Raw genomic sequence first — 22,301 nt, 5'->3', positions numbered from 1 at the left:
GGCTTGGGGGGGCGCGAAGCGCCCCACCAACTAGGTGTTCCTATTAGTAACAAATGTAGAAGCGGCCTTTAAGCTTAAGACATAAATCAAAATATTATTTGTAGTTTTATCTCTCTTTTCATTTCTTTTCTTCCATTTCTCTTTTGACTCTCTTTTCATTTCTTTACATTCCTGATCATTACATTGGGCCAAAAATGACAGAATAACTCGAAAAAGTAATTTTTTTTCTTTTTACACATTTATATTCTCTTTTCAAGGGATTAGCCTCCCCTTTTAAAATCATGATTGGTTCTTAATTGGAATTTTAAGCCAATAGAAAAAGAAAGCTAAAATTGAATCACATGTCAGCACTCTGTTTCTATGTGATGATATTACGAAATTACAGAACCACGAATAAATAATCAATATTTTCTAACACAATAATGGCACAAAGTCATTCACCTGGTTGCTGACAAAACTAAATTCACGAGATTTGATCAAAAATGCGTACCATAGTAATAGTTTAACAAGCCCATCAGTTCTTTTCTAGGGCTCTGCTAATATCTTTCTTTGTCCCTAAATTCAATGCACAATTCATCATAATCATCGACTTCGTCTTCTTCTTCAAAAAGTGGACGGACGCTGTCACGGGTTTTCCTTTCTAGTCAACTTCCTCCAGGTATCAAAGGTCGGCTAAAGTTATCCAGTGAAATGCTCCTCTTATCTGGATTTTTATATAACCTCTGACGGTACTTCCTTGTAATAAATGCTGACAAAAATGTAGCCATGACCAGGACGAATATGACCCCTAAGATTCTTACTACTGGGGCAAAAGAGGGCTTGTATATTCCCACAGTTTCAGTCCCACCTAGAGTCCTGGCTTGTGTACAACTCAACACGATGAATACCCCTGAAACAAAGATTAGTTTTTTATAGCTTTATTTTATGTGAGCAATTTCACCGCAGATTTTTTTTTCAAGATAGATAAGGTTCAGTGAAAAACATTATAATGTGTCAAAAGAAATTGAAAACTTTTCCTGAAAGAGTGAATATAGAGGGTTGTACACTGGGAGAACAGGGGGCAACTAACCCCCCTAAATTCTTTGAAGTACCTATTCAGGTGTTTTAATTAAAAACAAAAACTAGTCTCTCCCCCCTCCACACCCCTAATTTAGAAAAACACCTTTTTTGCATCTTGATTTGAAGAAATTGCAAAAAACAATCCCATCTTTGCTAAAAATGAATATTCTGAGAATGAATATTCTAAAAATTTCTGAAAATGAATGAAAATCCTTTCTTCATCCTACATTTTTGTGAATTGACAGCCCTGAGCATATAGCTCATGGGGCTGATTTGAACTCCTGGATGAAATCAATAACGTTGCTACGAGGAAATCATAACAATACCAAAGCGACAAGAGGGGAAAATCATAGAGAAAAAACTACATATAGAAAAGAAAAAAAACATAAATAAACAAATAAATCAAAAACCTGGATCAAAATAAAGAGAAATTCCCTACCTTAAGACTATAAAAAGACCTTTTAACCAATCTGGGCTTTCCTTTCCTCATCTGTTGTAACTTTTTAATAATTTTTAAAATAAATGGGAGATGCGTTCATAACATTCTTAATAAATATATATACTAGTATTTTTACTAGCTGTCGCTTTATAATGAAGAGTTAAAGCAAAAATAATTATTGAAAATGGATAATGAAGTGCAGTACAGGCTTCACTTATCGTAGCCTACTTGCGTGAAATTTAAAAGTTCCCAAAATAAAAAAAATGATAGTGTGTGTATCCAGATCTGTCTTCAAACTAAGTTTTTTATTTTTGGAAAATCTTAAGGGGTTTTATACATGACCACAAACTGTTCAAATAAGCTATATGACACTAATATTACGAAAAGAGAAATCACCAATGCAACAGCACAAACACATTAAAAAAAAAAAAAAGAAAAAAAAAGAAAAAAAGGAGGGACAGAAGGAGAAAAGGAAGACTGTTTAAATTACATTCAGCCTACGAATGGTAAATAATCCCAAAAATTCAGAATGGAACTCTGTGGTCCGAATAATGCATGCAGCCAATATTCCGTACCAAATTGACAGGTTGTTAATTAATATGAACTCAAAAAGCTAACTTTCCATTGATAGTAATTCTTAGCGAAATGCACAACGCAAAACTTTTAATTTCATGTTTAAGGGTACGAAATTTCTCAATGGGTGTTTTTGCCCTTCTACTACATTTTTGAATTAACCTGCATGTTTTTGATTCCCGTATAATAGGTCTACCGCTAAAGTTTGATTTAATAGTAGGCCTAACCCTTTTTAGACGACCAAATGTCACAAGTTATGTTTTAGCATAATAAAGCCATATACTACCCGACATGGGTAGCCTGTTCATGCTTCCAAAATCCTACAGAATATGAAACTCCTACTTTGGGACCTTTCCTATTAAAGGATGGGACGATTCTTTTGATGAAGGTTCCTGTCTTGGGCAGTGAAGGACCACTTCTACTCGCACCTAAGTAATACCAGCCCGTCTGTCCATCCAACTGATAGTCTCAGCCAGTCTGGCAGTCAAAGACCTGAAGCAGATATTCCTCCAGATGATCCCTTCAGCCCCTCAGAAATCAAAAATACTGTTAAAAGACTCAAGAATAATAAAACTTGTGTTATATGTGGGTTAAGCTCCCAACTGCTGAAATATGGAGGCCCTACAAATGCTTTTGTTCCTCCACACTCTGTTCTCTATTATCTGGCAAACTGAGATAATGCCCAAAGATTTGCGGATGGGAGTCATTATCCCCTTATGAAAGAGGAAAGGCTCTAGAAGTGACTGCTTGACTTACAATGAAATAACTCAGCTTTCAGTCCCCGGAAAAATTTTCTTAATGGTCTGGCTGGATCGATGTCGGAATATTATTCATAGGATTCAAACAACCAAATTAAGCTGCTTTTTTGTCGGACCGTTCCACCAGAGAACAGATTTTTAAGATTCGACATATAACAGAAAAATCTATGGAGCTCCGACCCAAAGCTTTTTTGCCTCCCGTTTTGCGTTTGAATCAATGAACCGAGAAGCTCCTTGTCAATTTCAACTGTTCTTGGAAGATTCCCTCAGATTCTAATCCTGGAGTGAATCGACGTCAAGATTACTATTTCTAAGTTTCACCTTTAAATGAAATCTCCATACTACTAGATCGTAATCGTTACTTTTAAGATCAGTAACAGCATCCTGCTCAGTGTGGATCTTGCCAGCCTTCGATTTACAATAACATAATCAATGAGGTTGGCAGTCCTAGTATGATTAAATAAAAAAAACAAGTTTTTTTAACTGAAAGTAAGGAGCGACATTAAAACTTAAAACGAACAGAAATTACTTCGTATATGAAAGAGGCTGCTTCCTCATCAATGCCCAGCTCTTTACGCTAAAGTTTGACTCTTTCTCTCAGGTCTTCTTTTTAAAACAGTAAAAAACTTTAGCGTAAAGAGCGGGGCGTTGATGAGGAAGCAGCCTCTTTCATATACGAAGTAATTTCTGTTCGTTTTAAGTTTTAATGTCGCTCCTTACTTTCAGTTAAAAAAACTTGTTTTTTTTTTATTTAATTTCTGAACGTTTTTGAATCAATGCATGTTTTGATTTTGGCTCTCCGCAGAGGAATAATTAAAACGAAATTTGCATTTTTTTTGGCTAAAGGGCTTTCTCATAATTTTGATCGAATGATTTTGAGAAAAAAAGAGCGGGGGAGGAAGCCTAGTTGCCCTCCGATTTTTTGGTTAATTAAAAAGGCAACTAGAACTTTTAATTTTTTACGAATATTTTTATTAGTAAAAGATTTACATAACTTATAAATTAGCTTACGTAAAGAACTTTTGTATTTTCATATTTTTATTACATATTTTATTTTTTTTATTAGTTTTTAGTTTTTTTTGTAGTTTTTGCCTTTTTTTAGTTTTTTCAGTTTTGACGTCACCTGATCCAGTTTTTTCAGGTGACGTCACCTGACACATCCATCCACACATCCACAGACAGACAACTTATTTTTATATATATAGACTAGCTGTTGGGGTGGCACTTCGCGCCACCCCAACACCTAGTTGGTGGGGGCGCTTCGCCCCCCCCCACCCCCAAGCCCCCCCGCGCGCGCCATAAGTCGTTACTCGCCATTGTAGTTGTGTCCCTATGTCCCATGTGTGAATATAGATATATATATATATATATATATATATATATATATATATATATATATATATATATATATATATATGTTTTTAACTACGTAAAACTTGGGAATATACAACATTCTTTGCTGTCCCATTGTCTGTGCATATAAATAGATTGTCAGGTTTACCGACTCTTGAACATGCAACATATAATTGTCCATGGGAAAACAATCCGTATTCAGATCTATACCTCATGATTCTAATGATTGCCCTTGAGCTTTGTTGATGGTGATTGCTAATCGACCATTCCCTTTGTTGCCGTCGTCATTTATATATCCCCCTGTGCCCCCCGGCGTCCCCGTTGTAGTTGTGTCCCTGTGTCCCGGTTGTCATTTATATTCCCTGTGTCCCGGTGTCCCAGTCTGTGATTTCTCTTTGAGTGTCCCGGGCGTCATTTATATTCCTTGTGTCCCGGTGTCCCGGTCGTCATTTGTGTCCCGGTGTCCCGGTCGTCATTTGTGTCCCGGTGTCCCGGTCTGTATATACATTCGTTTTTGAATTGGTCTTTTTTTTTAGTTTTTAGTTTTTTACCTTTTTTTTAGCTTTTTTAGTTATAGCTCATGATTCTAATGATTGCCCTTGAGCTTTGTTGATTGTGATTGCTAATCGAACATTCCCTGTGTCCCCATCGTCATTTATATATCCCCCTGTCCCCCCGGCGTCCCCGTTGTAGTTGTGTCCCTGTGTCCCGGTCGTCATTTATATTCCCTGTGTCCCGGTCGTCATTTTTTTTTCCTTTTTTATTTTTTTTCTTTTTTAGTTTTTTTTTAGTTTTTTAGCTTTTTAAGTTTTTTTTATTAATTTTTGTTTATTTTATTTTTAGTTTATTTGTAATTTTTACCTTTTTTTAGTTTTTTTAGTTTTTTTTTACTTATGTGCTGGTCGTAATTTATACTCCCTGTGTCCCTGTCGTCATTTGTGTCCCGGTGCTTTGTTGATGGTGATTGCTAATCGAACATTCCTTGTGTCCCGGTCGCTTTCTCTTTGAGTGTCCCGGTCGTCATTTATATTCCCTATGTGCCGGTGTCCCGGTCGTCATTTGTGTCCCGATGTCCCGGTCTGTAATTTCGTCAGTCGAAAACATGACGTGAGTCAACACACAAACATGACGTCACCCGACAGACAGACCCACACATCCACAGACAACTTATTTTTATATATATAGATATGAGGGGGTTCGCCCGCTTGTCAGATCCTCGCTCTTTACACTAAAGCTTAAATTTTGTCCCAATTCATTAAGAATGACCCCATAATCACAAAAGCCGTAGAATAAATAGTTGAAATTACTAAAAATACCTTAGCGTAAAGAGCGAGGTATTAGGAGGAGGTGAGCCCCTCAAATGGGTAATAATTTCTGTTTGTTTTAAGTTTTAATGCTGTTCCTTACTTCCAGCTGAAAGAACTTTTTCATATTTATTTTTTCATTGTTTTTTTTATTAAATAATGCTAGTAAATCCTGCGCTCCCTTCATGGAGATTTTCTTCCCCCGTGACAAATTATCGATGGAAATTTCCCCCACAATATCACCCTCTTCTCAACCCCTCCCCCCAACCAAAAAAATCCTCCTGAAAACGCCTGTACACTTCCCAATAACCATTACTATATGTAAGCACTGGTCAAAGTTTGTAACTTGTTGCCCCTCCCACGGGGACTGTGGGGGAGTAAGTCGTCCCCAAAGACATAGTTATAAGGTTTTTCGACTACGTTGAATAAAATGGCTATCTCAGAATTTTGATCCGTTGACTTTGGTAAAATAATTAGCGTGGGAGGGGGCCTAGGTGCCCTCCAATTTTTTTTGTCACTTAAAAAGGGCACTAGAACTTTTCATTTCCATTAGAATGAGCCTTCTTGCAACATTCTAGGACAACTGGGTCGATACGATCACCCCTGGGGAAAAAACAAAAAAAAAAAAAACAACAAAAAAACAAATAAACACGCATCCGTGATCTGACTTCTGGCAAAAAAAATACAAAATTCCACATTTTTGTAGATAGGAGCTTGAAACTTCTACAGAAGTGTTCTCTGATACGCTGAATCTAATGGTGTGATTTTCGTTAAGATTCTATTACTTCTAGGGGGCGTTTCCCCCTATTTTCTAAAATAACGCAAATTTTCTCAGGCTCGTAACTTTTGATGGGTAAGACTAAACTTGATGAAACTTATATATTTAAAATCAGCATTAAAATGCGATTCTTTTGATGTAGGTATTGGTATCAAAATTCTGTCTTTTAGAGTTTTGGTTACTATTGAGCCGGGTCGCTCCTTACTACAGTTCGTTACCACGAACTGTTTGATATGACTACCAGGTTAAGTTATCGACCATTTTATGACCAAATGCCACGCTGTACAGAACTAGACTGTTGCACCTAAAAAGCTCTAGTAGTCTTTTAATATTAATATTTTTCTTCCTCCAAATTTAGCTAAACTAGAATACCACCCATCCCAATTTGCGCCAACCTTGGTATTTAAGAGTGGAAACGGAGGAGTGGAGTTTTTCCGGAATAATGCAGACTTTGTCTGCTGACAAAATGCCTCTGGATATGGGGTCCCCCCTAACTAACTCTCCAATCAGGGTGGCTGCAACCTTATGCGGTGGGTGGAGACCATCCCAAGAATCTTCGTATCTAGGCTAATCTAGCTCTAATCAGATTCCTGACTTAGAGTCAATTTGGCTGGCAACAGTCCACCTAAAAACAAGCGCTACGAATAGTGACAAAATAACCTCGGATCCAAGCTTTTTCCTAAGATCTCGACCATAGCATGTTAACGGAAATTTTGCTGACAACGTTAGAAAGACTGAGAAATTAAATCTTCTGGACCAAAGGGAGCTTTGAATAGCCCCCAGGAATTCTCTGACTTTGAATGCATCTGCATCATGAACCTGATTTCTGGAGAGCTTTACAAGAATGAATGGGTGATTATCTGTCTCACAGAAATCCGTCTTACCGGAAGCAGAGAAGAGCAAATAGGCAACAAGAACTTGTTGTTCTGGTCAGGAGGGGGCATGAGAAGGAACACCGTTGGCCTTGTGCGAAATAGCCTCGCAAGAAAGGCATTACTCTCACACGAAGCCGTATCAGACATACTAATGAAGGCCCGCTATGAACACAAGCATGGTAAGATGACCATCATCGTATCCTAAACCTCGACCAACGATTCCGGTGATGCAGACACGGAATATTTCTACTCCGCTCTAACCAGATGTCTCATGACAGTTTCTCCACGATATTTGTTCTTTTCGGTGACTTCAACGCCACAGTTCGTGATGATATGGTTATTTGGCATGGAAAAATTGGTCCTGTATACCCAAGCAAGTTAATGATAACAACCTTCGCCTACTTGAACTACGCCTTCCCGGGACATTTTTATCGCAAATACCTACTTTCAACGCAAAACTATACACCAGTACACGTTGTATAGTAATGGCGGTTGCACAAAGAAGATAATCTATCACGTCATTATTTCTAAATGCTGGAGATCATCGATGAAAAACTGCAGGACTTACAGATCAGCAGAGCTTGGAAATGCAGAACACAGGCTTGTGTGTTTTGAAGTTAAGCCTTGCCTCCAAGCACAACTATCGGAAATAAAGTCAGTCGCAGCAGATATCGGGAATCTTAAAAAGCCAGATACTCCCCTGAAGTAGGGCATTGAGACATCGAATCGTTTCAAGCTCCTTAGCACGCTTAGCAGTGGCGAAGGTGTCTGGAAGTCTTTTAAATCACAGACAAGCGAAGCAGCACAACTAGTGCTTGGCAAAAGAATTTTCCAAAGAAATCATGGCTAACTAATGAAACACTGCAGGTCAAAGAACAAAGACGGAGAAAAAGGCTCCTTGGGGACGTGACTACTTATCGAAGGCTTAATGGAGTGCAGAACAGACTCATTTACGGAGACCGAACTCAGTTCATTTTAAGGAAAGCTGATGAAATTGACCTTGCAACAATAAGGAAAGACATGGTTAGCCTGTTCAAACCTCCGAAATCCTACAGAATATGAAACTCCTACTTTGGGACCTTTCCTATTGAAGGATGGGACAACTCTTTTTGATGAAGGTTCCTGTCTTGGGCAGTGGAAGGACCACTTCTACTCGCACTTAAGTAGTACCAGCCCGTCTGTCCATCCAACTGATAGTCTCAGCCAGTCTGGCAGTCAAAGACCTGAAGCAGATATTCCTCTAGATGAGCTCTTCAGCCCCTCAGAAATCAAAAATACAGTTAAAATACTCAAGAATAATAAAACTAATGTTATATGTGGGTTAAGCTCCCAACTGCTGAAATATGGAGGCCCTACAAATGCTTTTTTTCCTCCACACTCTGTTCTCCATTATCTAGCAAACTGAGATAATGCCCAAAGATTGGCGGATGGGTGTCATTATCCCCTTATGAAAGAGGAAAGGCTCTAGAAGTGACTGCTTGACTTACAATGAAATAACTCAGCTTTCAGTCCCCGGAAAACTTTTCTTAATGGTCTGGCTGGATCGATGTCGGAATATTATTCATAGCTTAGACTGAACAGCTGGCATTGAAGTTGTCCCAAGGTTCACTTAACTGGATTCTACAATTTCCTGAGGTATATCACTTCTCTCCGAGCTGAAAGCAAGGATATCTAAAGCATCTTCTGCCACGGGCAGGCTGAACCGTCACCGTTGGCGAAAACTAAACATCAGTTGTTCAACTAAACCGTGGATTTTCAACGCCTTTGTCGGTTCTTTAATGCCAGACGGAGCTGAGACATGGCATGAACTAACCGCAGCACTAAATGCCATCGATGTATTCCAGACGAAGAGCTTGAGAAGGATCTACAGTCTAAAGTGGTTTGATTTCATGAGAAAGGATAAGCTGCTGAAGCTCACCAAACAGTCTCGGTTTTCTACCGAAGCAGCTGAAACGGTGAAAGTACCTTAAGATGGTTCGGACACCTACCTCGAATGCCCCTGCACGTACCAGCAAAGACGACCTTTGACTTTAACCCTATGGAAGCTGGTTGGAAGTGACCCCGCGGTTGACCATAGAAACGATAATTTGACAGCCTGTCCGAGTTTCTGGCGTGGCAGCCATCAGACGGAGTGAAGTACAAACACCCGTACTGGACCGAAGGGAATGGAGGGGGAAGACGTCATTCTCTGTGCCGAGCAGCGCCGGGCATGATATCTAAGTCAAGTAAGTAAGTCAAGTAAAAATACTGTATTTCTACTTAGAATATTGCCTATCTTTTCTAGTAACTATGGGTAAAATTCTTCTGAGTCACTGCTCTTTCAGTCAAGGTCAGGGTCATATACCACTTTCACTGATACCTTACACTTTTTTCGTACAGTGAGCAACTAGAATTATAATATTAACACAATCCGATAACAGTCAAGACTTAGAAGTTTCCCTATTCCTTTTGAACCCTATTGTCAGCCTTTATACCCTATCCTTCCTGTCTGACTAAATAAATTCCTCGTCATCTAATTTTGTTTTTCCTAACCCTGGGAGGCGAGTTTCTGTAACTCTAAATAAGTCTAGTGTGTATTGCAAGAATTTTTCACACAAATTGTCAATACGATAGTTGTCTTCCAACGTCATAAAACTCCATTTGGCGATTTTTATGTTATGTAAGTCCTTGGAATTGTTATTGTCTCAAGAAAACCAAGGTGTCCCATCAGCACTAGTAAGAGACTAATAATTTTTTCTCAAGTATATAGAAGTCCCTTAAGCTGGCTTAGAACTGGACAGTAAGAATTCCCCTAGACATCCAGTTCAAAGTACGCTTTTTGCAATCCTAGACCCTACACTACACTACATTTGTCACTACATCATTTCCCAGACTTGCCGATACTCTCCTATGAATCCTCCTATCAACAAGAGTTGATGTCCTGCAAAAGTAATGTCGAGGCTGTTACTGGTGACTCACCATGGATTCTTATCTAAAAATATTTTACTACAATGAGGAGTCAACCTGTAATAAATGACATAGCTAGGAAGAGGTTATTCAGCTCAAAAAAGCCCACCAAAACAAACAGAACCGAGTCGAATTATCTATTAATCTGAACTCTGTGCAGTGATGTGTCATTAACTAGGATGTAACAGCAGCGAGGGGCTAAGTACGTCAATGAAGGTGGGGGTGTAAGATTAAGAATTGTATCCCGGGGAAGGGTGGATTTTTGCACGCTTTTGTGTAGTTTTTCACTTTTTAATAGGCAAATTATTGATACAAAAAATTATACATTTTAATTAACATTTAATTATGCATTTAATATACATTTTAAAGATTAAATTCGAGTCTTTCGGTATTTCTTCCAGGGTTGTACGGACAGATTTATTTTGGGGAGGAGAAAAACATGAAAAACATTGAAATTAATTTTCAATTGGAAAACTGAAGAAAATATTGGACATGTCAAAAAAGTCAAAATACATATTTTGTTTTGAGCATCAGGTAGTGGCCCAACCCCCCTCCCCTGCCTAGTTGCAAGCCTGATTAAAAAGAGACAAGGGTAATTACTGAACTATCAGGTTTTTGCATAGCGTTTAGAAGCCGTTTGTGAAAGAAGTGTTGGGAAGAGGGTCTCAATCTCTTCCCCTTTGATTTGTCCCTCTGGGATAAATCAATTTCAGAAAACCAAGCGTTATCGTTAGACAAAAAGAATGAATTATTTTTCACATGGATTTCCACAGGGGTTCCCTCTTGAAGGTACTTAAAATAATATAGGGTAAGCCTGAAAGATTAGGTAACTCACTGTAGGATGTGCAAATCCCCCCGTTTGTGAAACTCCCTAAGTAATGTTATTTTTCTGTACATTTTAAACGTTTTAACGTTGGGATTTATCAAAATCATGTAAATGTAAAACTAAAAACTGGATATTCAAAATATAACCAATATGTTAGATAAGAATAAAAAAAAACATGAGCAGTCTTTTATAGAATAATTGTACTTTAAGTTGGCCCACACGTCCCTCCGGGGGGGGGCACTGGATAACTTTTATTTTAAATAGGACTAATTATAAATTATAGTCATTAAAATTATTATAATAATTAGTACAGTTACATATGTTCTAGTTACATTAGCCTAGGTATATTTAGCATAAGTATAATTAAATATTTCCCAGTAAAATTTAACCGTTCACTATTTTTTGGAACATTTACTTTTAAGTAATTCTGTATTTTTGCATAGATCGAAGCCACAGGGTGCTGTGAAATTAAAATTAATAGAAAATATATATATAATATTTGTATATATAATATATATTATATAATATATTATATTATATATAATATATTATATAGTATATAATATATTATATTATATAATATATAATATTATATTATATATATATAATATATATTTATATATTTAAAATATATAATTTTAATTTTATATTAACCAAAATATTTGAAATTGAACCAAAGATGTTTTTTTTTTTTTTGACAGAAGTGTATAAATTCGTGTTATGTTAAGAGTTCATCTTTGTTTTTTTGCACTTTTAGGATTCTAAGTAAAATATCAATTTACAAGATACTTTATTATATATAGCTTGCATTTGAGCTTATGACCAAAATTAAGGAAGGGGTTATGGGAGGAGTTTTTCCAGGAGTAAAGTCCAAAATCAAAAATTTCTAAGGTACTTCTGATACTTGTCAATTTTGTCATCTATTCTTTCTGTTTTCTTTAATTTGGAACAAAAGAGTGTAATTGTTTGTACTACTAGGTTTTTAAAGTCAAATGTAAATTTACAAGATACGTTATTATCTATAATTTGTATTTTAGCTTATGACCAAAATTAAGGAAGGTGGTTTCGGAGGACTTTCTCCAGGAGAAGGGTCCAAAATCTCCAATTTCCAATATATTTCCAATGTCTCTTATTTTTTTCATCTTATTTTTAGTAAATGAAATTTCGAATAAATAAAAAAAAAGACAAAGCGGATCTTTCTGTCCACGGTGTGTCTTAGAGACGTACTTTTTATGGAGCGTTTTAATTTCAATATCATAGGCGTCAACGAGATCAGTCGGTAAATTCAAAATTTGGGCAAGATTTTGAGATATATTTAAGAAACGCAGTGCTATAGTGCAATTTGTCGAGCTGTCTTGGTATATTATAAAAAAAAATATACTTGTAGATTTATAAGTGAGTAAAAATGCATCAAAAATACTGCAAATTTTTTAAGTTCTAACTTTTCTCTCTTCTATTCAAATAAAAAGTTTTCCTGGTACGGAGAGAAGAAAAACCAAGTTCTTTTGTTATCTGTTTTGTACTTAGGAACTTTCAACTATTCTCCAAGATACATAGTAATGACCTTACCTTGTTTTGATTCTTCAAAGTTTAAACAGAATTCATAATCTGTCGAGGGTTGTAAACCATTTACTGTGAATGACTTGCGAATGGAGCTTACAGAAACACTTGTTGCATTTCCAGAGAGGAAACGAGGTCGGTAGACTAGCTGATAGCTTGGGAAGATATTCCTGGCCGTTCCGTTCCAAACCAAGGTCACATACGTTGATGATACTAACGTCGAAAAGAGCAATATGTCTATTCTATTAACGTCAAGAGATACAGAGACATTGGAAAAGCCGAAGGCATTTTCCGCTAAACATGTATAGCTTCCGGAATCACTTGCTTTTAAATGTGTAAAAATAAGTGTTCCAGGATTTTTCAATCGAATCCTCACAAAATTTGATGAACTGTTTATTATACTACCATCTGGCAGTATCCAGTGAAGTACAGGAGGGGGGATACCTAACGCACGGCACTCCAGCGTCAGTGTGTCTCCAATTTTTCTTGTAATTGTTTTGTTGAGCATGAAATCAATAGCATATGGCTTACATTCCTTTTCTATCTTGTTCAGTTGTAAATCTTTCATTGCAACGCCCCTTAAAGAAACTGGATCACTGCATATCAACTGATTAACACCGTCAATTCTTGGCTGTTGTTCAAATTGCTGTCGTAGCCAGCGGGCGTTGCAATCACATATAAATGGATTGCCCCCGAGTAATAGCCTAGTGGTGTTTGCTAGGCTGTCGAACACAGATCGGGAGATTCCTAGGAGTTTATTGTCTGATAGATCAAGCCTCCTTAGATTAGGAACATTTCTTATTCCATCTCGATCGAAGAATGTCAATTTTGGATTCTTTCTTATTTCCAGGATGGAAAGATTGGGTAAATTATAAAAAGCTAAAGCGTCAATAATCGACAGCTCTGGCATATGATTTAGTCCAATAAAAGAAAGATTTAGTTCACAAAATGAAAATGATGTTAGCTTTGAAATTGGATTTTGGTCCAAATACAGGGTATTTAAGCTCGGAAGAACTTCAAGAGCAGCATTTGGAACTTGCAGTAATAAATTACCATCCAGATAAAGCTCTTCCAAATATTTTAATCCGCTTAAGCCCTCGGGATCAATGGTGCTGATACGATTCCCATTCAGATACAAAACTTTTAAATTTTCTAAGCTTTTTAGGGCTTGTTTTCCAATATGGTGAATTCTGTTATGAGCTAAATTAAGAATCTCAAGATGGTTCAGCCCATTAAACCATTCTGGATATAAGGAGCCTATAGTGTTTAGTTCCAAGTCTAAATGTCTCAAATTTTCCAAATCACTAAAACAATCATCCTCGAAATAATTGATTTTATTTCCTGATAAGTTCAAGTCAACTAATCTTGTAAGACCGTCCAAAGAATACCGAAATAATGTAGATAACTCATTTTTAGCCAAATTCAACTCCTCCACAGCACCACAGTTACGAAACAAAGGACCGCGTCGTAACGTTTTTATCCTATTTTCTGATAGGTCTAGAACTCGAACTGTCTCTAAAAGTACCAATTTATCTCCAAGATCCTTAATCAGGTTGTTGGTAAGGATGAACTCTTCAGTGTAGGTAGGAGGGATTGGGCTTGTTAAAAGTTGTCTTGAAGAGCAATCTGTCACATGAACACTTGAGTTGAGGCCAAGTCTCAGGATGCAGCAGCAGTGAAGAGGGCAGTTTGTTCTCCAAACCTCTCCCTTGCACTGCGACTGAGCTTGTGCAGCCACTGTCTGCCAGGTTGTCACCAAGCATAGCAAAATGATTTTCCAAATCATCCTAAAAAGATAAGAAAACTGAATATCGAAATATTTCACTTTCTTTATTCCGGTATAGAGAAATACATTATCCTATCATATGATCTTTCTTAAAAATATATATCAAATAGAAAAAGATTACTTCCCTTTAGTTCCGTGGGGACAATGCGATTTTTAGCATGATTAAATAAAAAAAAAAAAGTTTTTTTTAACTGAAAGTAAGGAGTGACATTAAAACTTAAAACGAATATAAATTATTCTGTATATGGAAAGGACTGTCCCCTCCTCAACGCCCCGCTCTTTACGCTAAAGTTTGACTCTTCGTCACAACTCTACATTTGAAATAATAAAACTTTGAGTAAAGAGCGGGATGTTAAGGAGGGGATAGCCCTTTTCATATACAGAATAATTTATATTCGTTTTAAGTTTTTATGTCGCTCCTTACTTTCAGTTAAAAAAACATGTTTTTCGAATTTAATTTCCGAACGTTTTTGAATTGATGCAAGTTTTGAATTTGGCTTACCGCACATGAATAATTAAAGCAAAATTTATATATTACTTTTTCCTTTTTTTTAAAACTAATAATAACCTTAGAATAACCTAAGCTTGATTATTGTTTCAGTTGTTTAAGTAAGTTGTCTGCGATTGTTAAGTTGTAAGTTTTTGGTTCTAAGTTCTTGGTTTTCAGTTTTTCGAAGCTCACTAATGTTAAAACTTGCTTATTTGCCTATTTATTTGATTATTTGCTATATAATGCTTATTTATGCTCATACAGGGTTGTCAGTTTTTCGAAGCTCACTAATGTTAAAACTTGCTTATTTGCCTATTTATTTGATTATTTGCTATATAATGCTTATTTATGCTCATACAGGGTTGTCAGTTTTTCGAAGCTCACTAATGTTAAAACTTGCCTATTTGCTTATTTATTTGATTATTTGCTATATAATGCTTATTTATGCTCATATAGGGTTTTCAGTTTTTCGAAGCTCACTAATGTTAAAACTTGCTTATTTGCCTATTTATTTGATTATTTGCTATATAATGCTTATTTATGCTCATACAGGGTTGTCAGTTTTTGGAAGCTCACAAATGTTAAAACTGAGCAATAAAACGTTTTTTGATCCAAAAATCGCAGACAAAGACAACTTACTTAACAACTTGTAAGTTGTTTTGAATCACAAAGGCTACTTAACTAGAATAATAGCCTCTTTTAAAAGTTGAAAAAGAAGCTTTAGAGTATGACCGAGCTGCTGAGGAGAGGCAACCCATTTAATATACGTAATATTTTCTGTTCGTTTTAAGTTTTAATGTTGCTTCTTACTTTCAGTTGAAAAAACATTGTTTTTTATTTAATTACTGATCCTTTTTAAATAGCGTCAGGAAATTCAGCTCCCCTCCACGGAAAATTCCCTTTTCCCACGAGAATTTTCTCCATGGAAAGATTATCCCGCGTAATTTAAATTAGCGATATTTGCGGAACTAATTTTGAAAGGCATAGTAACAAAACGGCCAAACTATCATTCGATAATTCGATATTATTCGACCTAACGGTCGAAACTATTTTTATGAAAATGAACATCACAAGTTGAGCAATTCTCAAATGACTGAAATGAATAAAAGAAAAGATCTTTAAAAGATATACGTAATAGTCTATGTTCGTTTTAAGTTTTAATGCTATTCCGTGCTTATAGTTGGAAAAAACTTGTTTTTTTTATTATTCAATGACAACCACTAGCCGAAAACATACAATATCTTTGGTTTGTTATCACATAAAAATCATAGTTATGACGGTGCTTAAGGTAAGATTAAATGCTAAGATCGGCTGGAAAATAATACGAAAAAGTTATTGCTTATATCGGCCATTATTTTACAAAATTCGAACTTTAGCGCAAAGTGCGAGGCATTGACGAGAGAGCGAACTTTCTCATATACGTCATATGAAGGGGTTTGTCCCCTCGTCAGTACCTGGCTCTTTAAGCTAAAGTTCGATTTTTGTTCCAATTCTTTGAGAAAGACCTCTGAATCCCAAAGGCCGTTTAATTAGGATAAATAGATAATTAGAATTACAAAGAAACACTTTAGCATAAACAACGAGGTATTGACGAGGGGACAAACCTCCTCATATACGTAATAATTTCTATTCTTCCTAAGATTTAATGTTACTCAATACTTTCGGTTGTAAAAACTTGTTTTTTTAATTTAATTTTTGATCGTTTTTATGGCACTTGGTATTAACCAAGTGACATATAGCAATCGCCAATTCTGTCGGTCTGTCTGTCGGTCTGTCGGTCCCGGTTTTGCTACTTTAGGCACTTCCAGGTAAGCTAGGACGATGAAATTTGGCAGGCATATCAGGGACGGGACCAGCTTAAATTAGAAATAGTCATTTTCACAATTTGATCATCTGGGGGTGAGTGGGGGGCCGGTTAATTCGGAAAAAAATAGAAAAATTGAAGTATTTTTAACTTACGAACTGTTGATCAGATCTTAATGAAATTTGATGTTTGGAAGGATATCATGTCTCAGAGCTGTTATTTTAAATCCCGACCGGAGCTGGTGACATTGGGGGATATGGGAGGGGAAACCTAAAATCTTGGAAAACACTTAGAGTGGAGAGATCGGGATGAAACTTGGTGGGAAAAATAAGCACAAGTCCTAGATACATGATTGACATAACCGGAACGTATCCGCTAACTTTGGGGTGGTTGGGGGGGGGGGGGGGGGTAATTCTGAAAAATTAAAAAAATGAGGTATTTTTAACTTACGAACGGGTGATCGGATCTCAATGAAATTTGATATTTAGAAAGATATCGTGTCTCAGAGGTCTTATTTTAAACCCGACCGGACCTGGTCACATTGGGGGGAGGGGAGTTGGGAGGGGGAAACCTAAAACTTGGAAAACACTTAGAGTAGAGGGATCGGGATGAAACTTGGTGGAAAAAATAAGCACAAGTCCTAGATACATGATTGACATAACTGGAACGGATCTGCTCTCTTTGGGGTAGTTGGGGGAGGGGGTTGTTAATTCTGAAAAATTAGAAAAAAAAGAGGTATTTTTAACTTACGAACGGGTGATCGGATCTCAATGAAATTTGATATTTAGAAGGATATCGTGTCTCAAAGCTCTTATTTCAAATCCTGACCGGATCTAGTGACATTGGGGGAAGTTTGGGGTGGGGAACCTAAAATCATGGAAAACGCTTAGATTGGAGGGATCGGATGAAACTTGGTGGGAAAAATAAGAGCAGAACTCTTACATACGTGATTTATATAATTGGAATGGATCCGCTCTATTGGGGGGGGGGGCTAATTCTGAAAAATAAGAAAAAATTACGGATTTTTAACTTACGAAGGAGTGATCGGATCTTCATGAAGCTTCATATTTAGAAAGACCTCGTAACTCAGATCTCTTATTTTAAATCTCAACCGGATCAAGCGTAATTGGGTGGGGGGCAGTTTGGGGCGACCGGAAATCTTAGAAAATACTTAAAGCGGTGAGATCAGGATAAAACTGGATGGGAAGAATATAAACCTGTCTAAGATACGTGACTGACATAACCGGACCGGATCTGCTCTCTTTGGTGGAATTGGGGGGGGGGGGTAATTTTGAAAATTGAGGTATTTGTAACTTACGAAAGGGTGACCAGATCTTAATGAAATTTGATATTTAGAAGGATCTTGTGCTTTAAAGTTCTAATTTTAAATTCCTACCAGATCCTGTGACATTGGGGGGGGGGAGCTGGAGGGGAAAACCGGAATTCTTGGAAAACGTGAAAATAGGGGTATTTTTATCTTACGAATAGATGATCGGATCTTAATGAAATTTTATTTTTAGAAGGAATTCATGTTTCAGAGCTCTTATTTCAAATCCCAACCAGATCTTTTGACATTGGGGGGAGTTGGAGGGGGAAATCTTGGAAAAACACTTGGATTGGAGGAATCGGGATGAAGCTTGGCGGATAGAATAAACAAATGTCCTTGATACGTGATTGACAGAATCGTACTGGATTCGCTCTCTTTGGGGGAGTTAGGGGGAGGGGTTCAGTGATTTGGCGAGTTTAGTGCTTCTGGACGTGCTAGGACGATTAAAATTGGTAGGCGTGTCAGGGAGCTGAACAATTTGACTTGATAAAGTCGTTTTCCCAGATTCGACGGACATCGTGACTCAGAGCTCTTATTTAAATTCTGACCGGCATTAGGCCTCTTATTTTCCTTTTTAAATCAATCTATTGATTCATAGAATTTCGTTAGAGCTCATACCATATGATCTCTTGGCTCTTAGCTCTTCTCGCCTCGTCACATGTGCCATATGAGCTCTTAGCTCTTGTTTAAATTATGCTGGGATATCCAATAGAAATTTTCTTCCTCCGTGAAAAATTCCTCCATAGAAAGATACCGCGTAACTCAATACCCCCCCCCCCCCCAAAAAAAGTTATACACATTGTTTGTATCGCAAATTTTAAGTCTTCGTTTTAGGTTGTTGATTTTTTTAGTTTCAGTTTTAGTACATTTCCTTTTACCGGTGCATAAAGCAAATAGCGAACATTAATTTTCATTCATTTTTCAATTCTCATCAATTTTTAATTTTCAGTCATTTCAGTCGAACAATTTTTACGAAAATGACAGTCACAAGTTGAGCAATTTTCAAATGACCGAAATGAATAAAAGAAAAGATCTTTAAAAGATATCCTTTTCCTCTGGTCAACGAATCTATTTTATGCAATATTTTATGACCAGGGACGTACGTTTGGAGTGTTTATACCCCCCCCCAACCGAAATCCTGCGTTTTTCCGAACTTTTAGGTGATTCTTATTCAATTATAAAAAATAATTCTTTTTTTTATTATTATTACCCCTCCTCCCGAATAATCCGTGTGTACGTGCTTGACCGTGTTGTACACCACATGTCATCTAACCAAATTTAATATGTTCTTCTCCATTTCATGTTTCAGGTTGATCGTGATTAATTTTGTCAACCGTAAACCATTAACACTTTTTCCTCTATGTGTATAACCTTCTTCTAATAAATCTACTGTGTAATCTAATCCTTACACCTCAGTTGGTCCCTTGACTCAGTTGACTTTCAATTTTCCTGACATTTATTAGCGTTTCCAATTAATTTATTATGGCTGTTTTTATCAAAGGAATATCTTTCAGTAGTTTTAATTGGTAATATTTGATGGTGCTTGAGAGGTTTTTGTGGTTTTCCCAAAGAGACATATGAAGCAGCAATGACGTTATCCCTTTATATTAAATCTGTAAACCATTTTAAGGCATCACAAAGGGCACTTTTGGTCTTTTTAAAGCTATTGAGAAGCTAGAAGGAGACCACTGAAAATGGTCTACCTAAAAAAACTGTGGTCTGCTCTTTGGCATCTAGGTCGGGCTTCTTTGGTCCTAAAATAGGGGAAGTAGCATACTAATATATTAGTCACAATAATCCCAATGAAAGTAATAGCCCCAATTTATGGAAATATAGGAAGAGGACAAGGACTATTTTCAAGTTGTGTTTTAATAAAAATACCAGAAAGACGCACCTTTCAGAGTCTAAGGGGAGGACTGATGTCCCCTCCCCCCTCTGTTTGCATCCCTGTCTAAAGTCTTATAAAACGGGATGCTCTTTAACAATTTTGGCATTCAGATAAAAGTTTCCTTTAAACTTTATAACTGCTTTTTAGCAAATTCTATAACGGTTTGCTAAAACCGTGGGGCTGTGAAAACACAAATGAATGGATACGTGGAAAAATTAGGGGATATATCTCTGTTAAAGTATCACCCCACATTCTCCCTCCAAAAAGAACCAAAAATTTTAAGTTATAAGAATTAAGTATTAATTTTTGCCAGAAAGTATCTATATCTGTTGTACTTCTTAATCAGAGAAATAACTATTGTCATTTATTTTATCTATTGGCTTTTATATGAAATAAAAAAAAAAACAAGTTTTTTTTTTAACTGAAAGTAAGGAGCGACATTAAAAATTAAAACTAACAGAAATTACCCCGTATATGAAAGGGGCTGTTTCCCCCCATAAACGCCTAGCTCTTTGCGCTAAAGTTTGACTCTTCCTCTCAACTCTACTTTTCAAAACAGTAAAAACTTTAGCGTAAAGAGTGGGGCATTCAGGAGGGAACAGCCCCTTTCATATACGGGGTAATTTCTGTTCGTTTGGTTTAATGTCGCTCCTTACTTTCAGTTAAAAAAAACTTGTTTTCTTTATTTAATTTCTAAGCGTTTTTGAGTTAATCCATGTTTTGATTTCAGCTCCCCTCAGATGAGTAATTAAAAAAAAAATTGTATATATTTTTTGACTAAATGGCTTTCTTATAGTTTTGATCGAAGGATTTTTCAAAAAAGGAGCGGGGGCGGAGGCGCAGTTGCCCTCTAATTTTTTGGTTACTTAAAAAGGCAACTAGAACTTTTAGTTTTTTACGAACGTTTTCATTAGTAAAAGATATACGAAACTTACGGATTAGCTTACGCAACGAACTTTTATATTCGTATTTCTTATTACGTATATGAGGGGGTTCGCCCACTCGTCAATACCTTGCTCTTTACACTAAAGCTTAAATTTTGTCCTAATTCCTTAAGAATGACCCCTGAATCACAAAGGCCGTAGAATAAATATTTGAAATTACTAAAAATACTTTAGCGTAAAGAGTGAGGTATTAGGAGGAGGTGAACCATTAGTTTTTTACGAACGTTTTCATTAGTAAAGGATATACGAAACTTACGGATTAGCTTACGTAACGAACTTTTATTTTCGTATTTCTTATTACGTATATGAGGGGGTTCACCCACTCGTCAGTACCTTGCTCTTTATACTAAAGCTTAAATTTTTTCCTATTTCCTTAAGAATGACCCCTGAATCACAAAGGCCGTAGAATAAATATTTGAAATTACTAAAAATATTTTATCGTAAAGAGCGAGGTATTAGGAGGAGGTGAACCTCTTATATGCGTAATAGTTTCTGTTCTTTTTAAGTTTTAATGCTGCTCCTTACTTTCAGTTGAAAAAACTTTTTCATATTTATTTTTTTATTGTTTTTTTTAAATAATGCTAGAAAATCCTGCACCCCTTCATGGAAATTTTCTTCCCCCATGACAAATGCCTTCATGGAATGTTTCCCCCAGATAACCCCTCTTCTCAATCCCTCCTCCCAACCAAAAAATCCCCCTGGAAACGTCTATGCAATGCCCAATAACCATTACTATATTTTGGGTATTACATGTTGACTACATTTCTCTTTTGTAGCCTTAAATTTATATAGGAGTACAAGCCAGGAGAATCAAATTCAAGCACTTATCTTGTCTTTCTCTGCAGATGAAGGATGACAGATTGTCAAAAACTGTTCTTGTCAGCCAACCACCTGGGGCAAACAAAAGTAGGTCGTCCCCGAATGGTGTGGGAGAGGTCAGAAGGGAAAATTTAGTGGAAATTAAACTTCTTTGGAGAGTATAAAGAGGGAGGCTTCGGACAGACTGGGATGGAGGAGAAGCCTGCGTAGCAGTCTTAGCCTCATAAGCTTAGTGCTGAAGAAAGTTTGTTAGTAGTAGTAGAAATAGAACAATCAAAAATGATTAACAATTTAAAAGACGTTAGCTGCAATAGTTGATTCAAATGAGAAATTAAATTGATAAAAAAACTACCCTGTTTCAAGAAAAGAGCCGATGACCCTCAGTATCTTCAGGGAGCCAGCGAGTCTTAACGTGTCCCTTCCTTACGTATTTCCCTAGTGAGCACAGAGGGTGCGAGATTTAACATTCATAAGATATATGGAGTAAAGGGGAGCATTTTCTGAAGATGAGTTAAATAAGTTTTCTCTCAAGTCTTGCCTCTTACTGTAGAAAAATTCTTAGCTCCGTCCTACCGCTCCTTCTTTGAAAAGCTTATACGTTCCATCAACTAGCGAAATATCGAATTTACACAAAGATGCAAAGAGTATTGGAGACTTATTAAAGTGGTCACTGGCGTTACTGTTGAAAGTAAAAAGAATCAGAAACGCCATCTAGCGTTCTTGACTTTGCTTGACACAAAAATGCTGCATAATTCTCTTATATGCTTTAAAA

At 36.6% G+C, this 22,301-nt stretch overlaps 1 protein-coding gene across 1 annotated transcript in view; it reads right to left on the bottom strand.

Annotated features, from left to right (window-relative positions):
* Positions 1–339: 339 nt before the first annotated feature.
* Positions 340–22,301, bottom strand: part of LOC136037833 (leucine-rich repeat neuronal protein 1-like) — a 36,075-nt gene continuing 14,113 nt past the window's right edge. Inside the window, exons 2-3 of the mRNA XM_065720675.1 lie at positions 12,481–14,258; positions 340–889 (exon numbers count right to left, since the gene is read on the bottom strand). Coding sequence (XP_065576747.1) covers positions 645–889; positions 12,481–14,258 — 2,023 coding nt within the window. The 3' untranslated portion in view covers positions 340–644. The remainder of the gene's footprint in view (positions 890–12,480; positions 14,259–22,301) is intronic.

The sequence above is a fragment of the Artemia franciscana genome, chromosome 17, assembly GCF_032884065.1.
Source record: "Artemia franciscana chromosome 17, ASM3288406v1, whole genome shotgun sequence".
Taxonomy (NCBI): Eukaryota; Metazoa; Arthropoda; class Branchiopoda; order Anostraca; family Artemiidae; genus Artemia; species Artemia franciscana.
The sequence above is the reverse complement of the archived record's forward strand: the minus strand, read 5'-3'. Positions and strand labels throughout refer to the sequence as shown.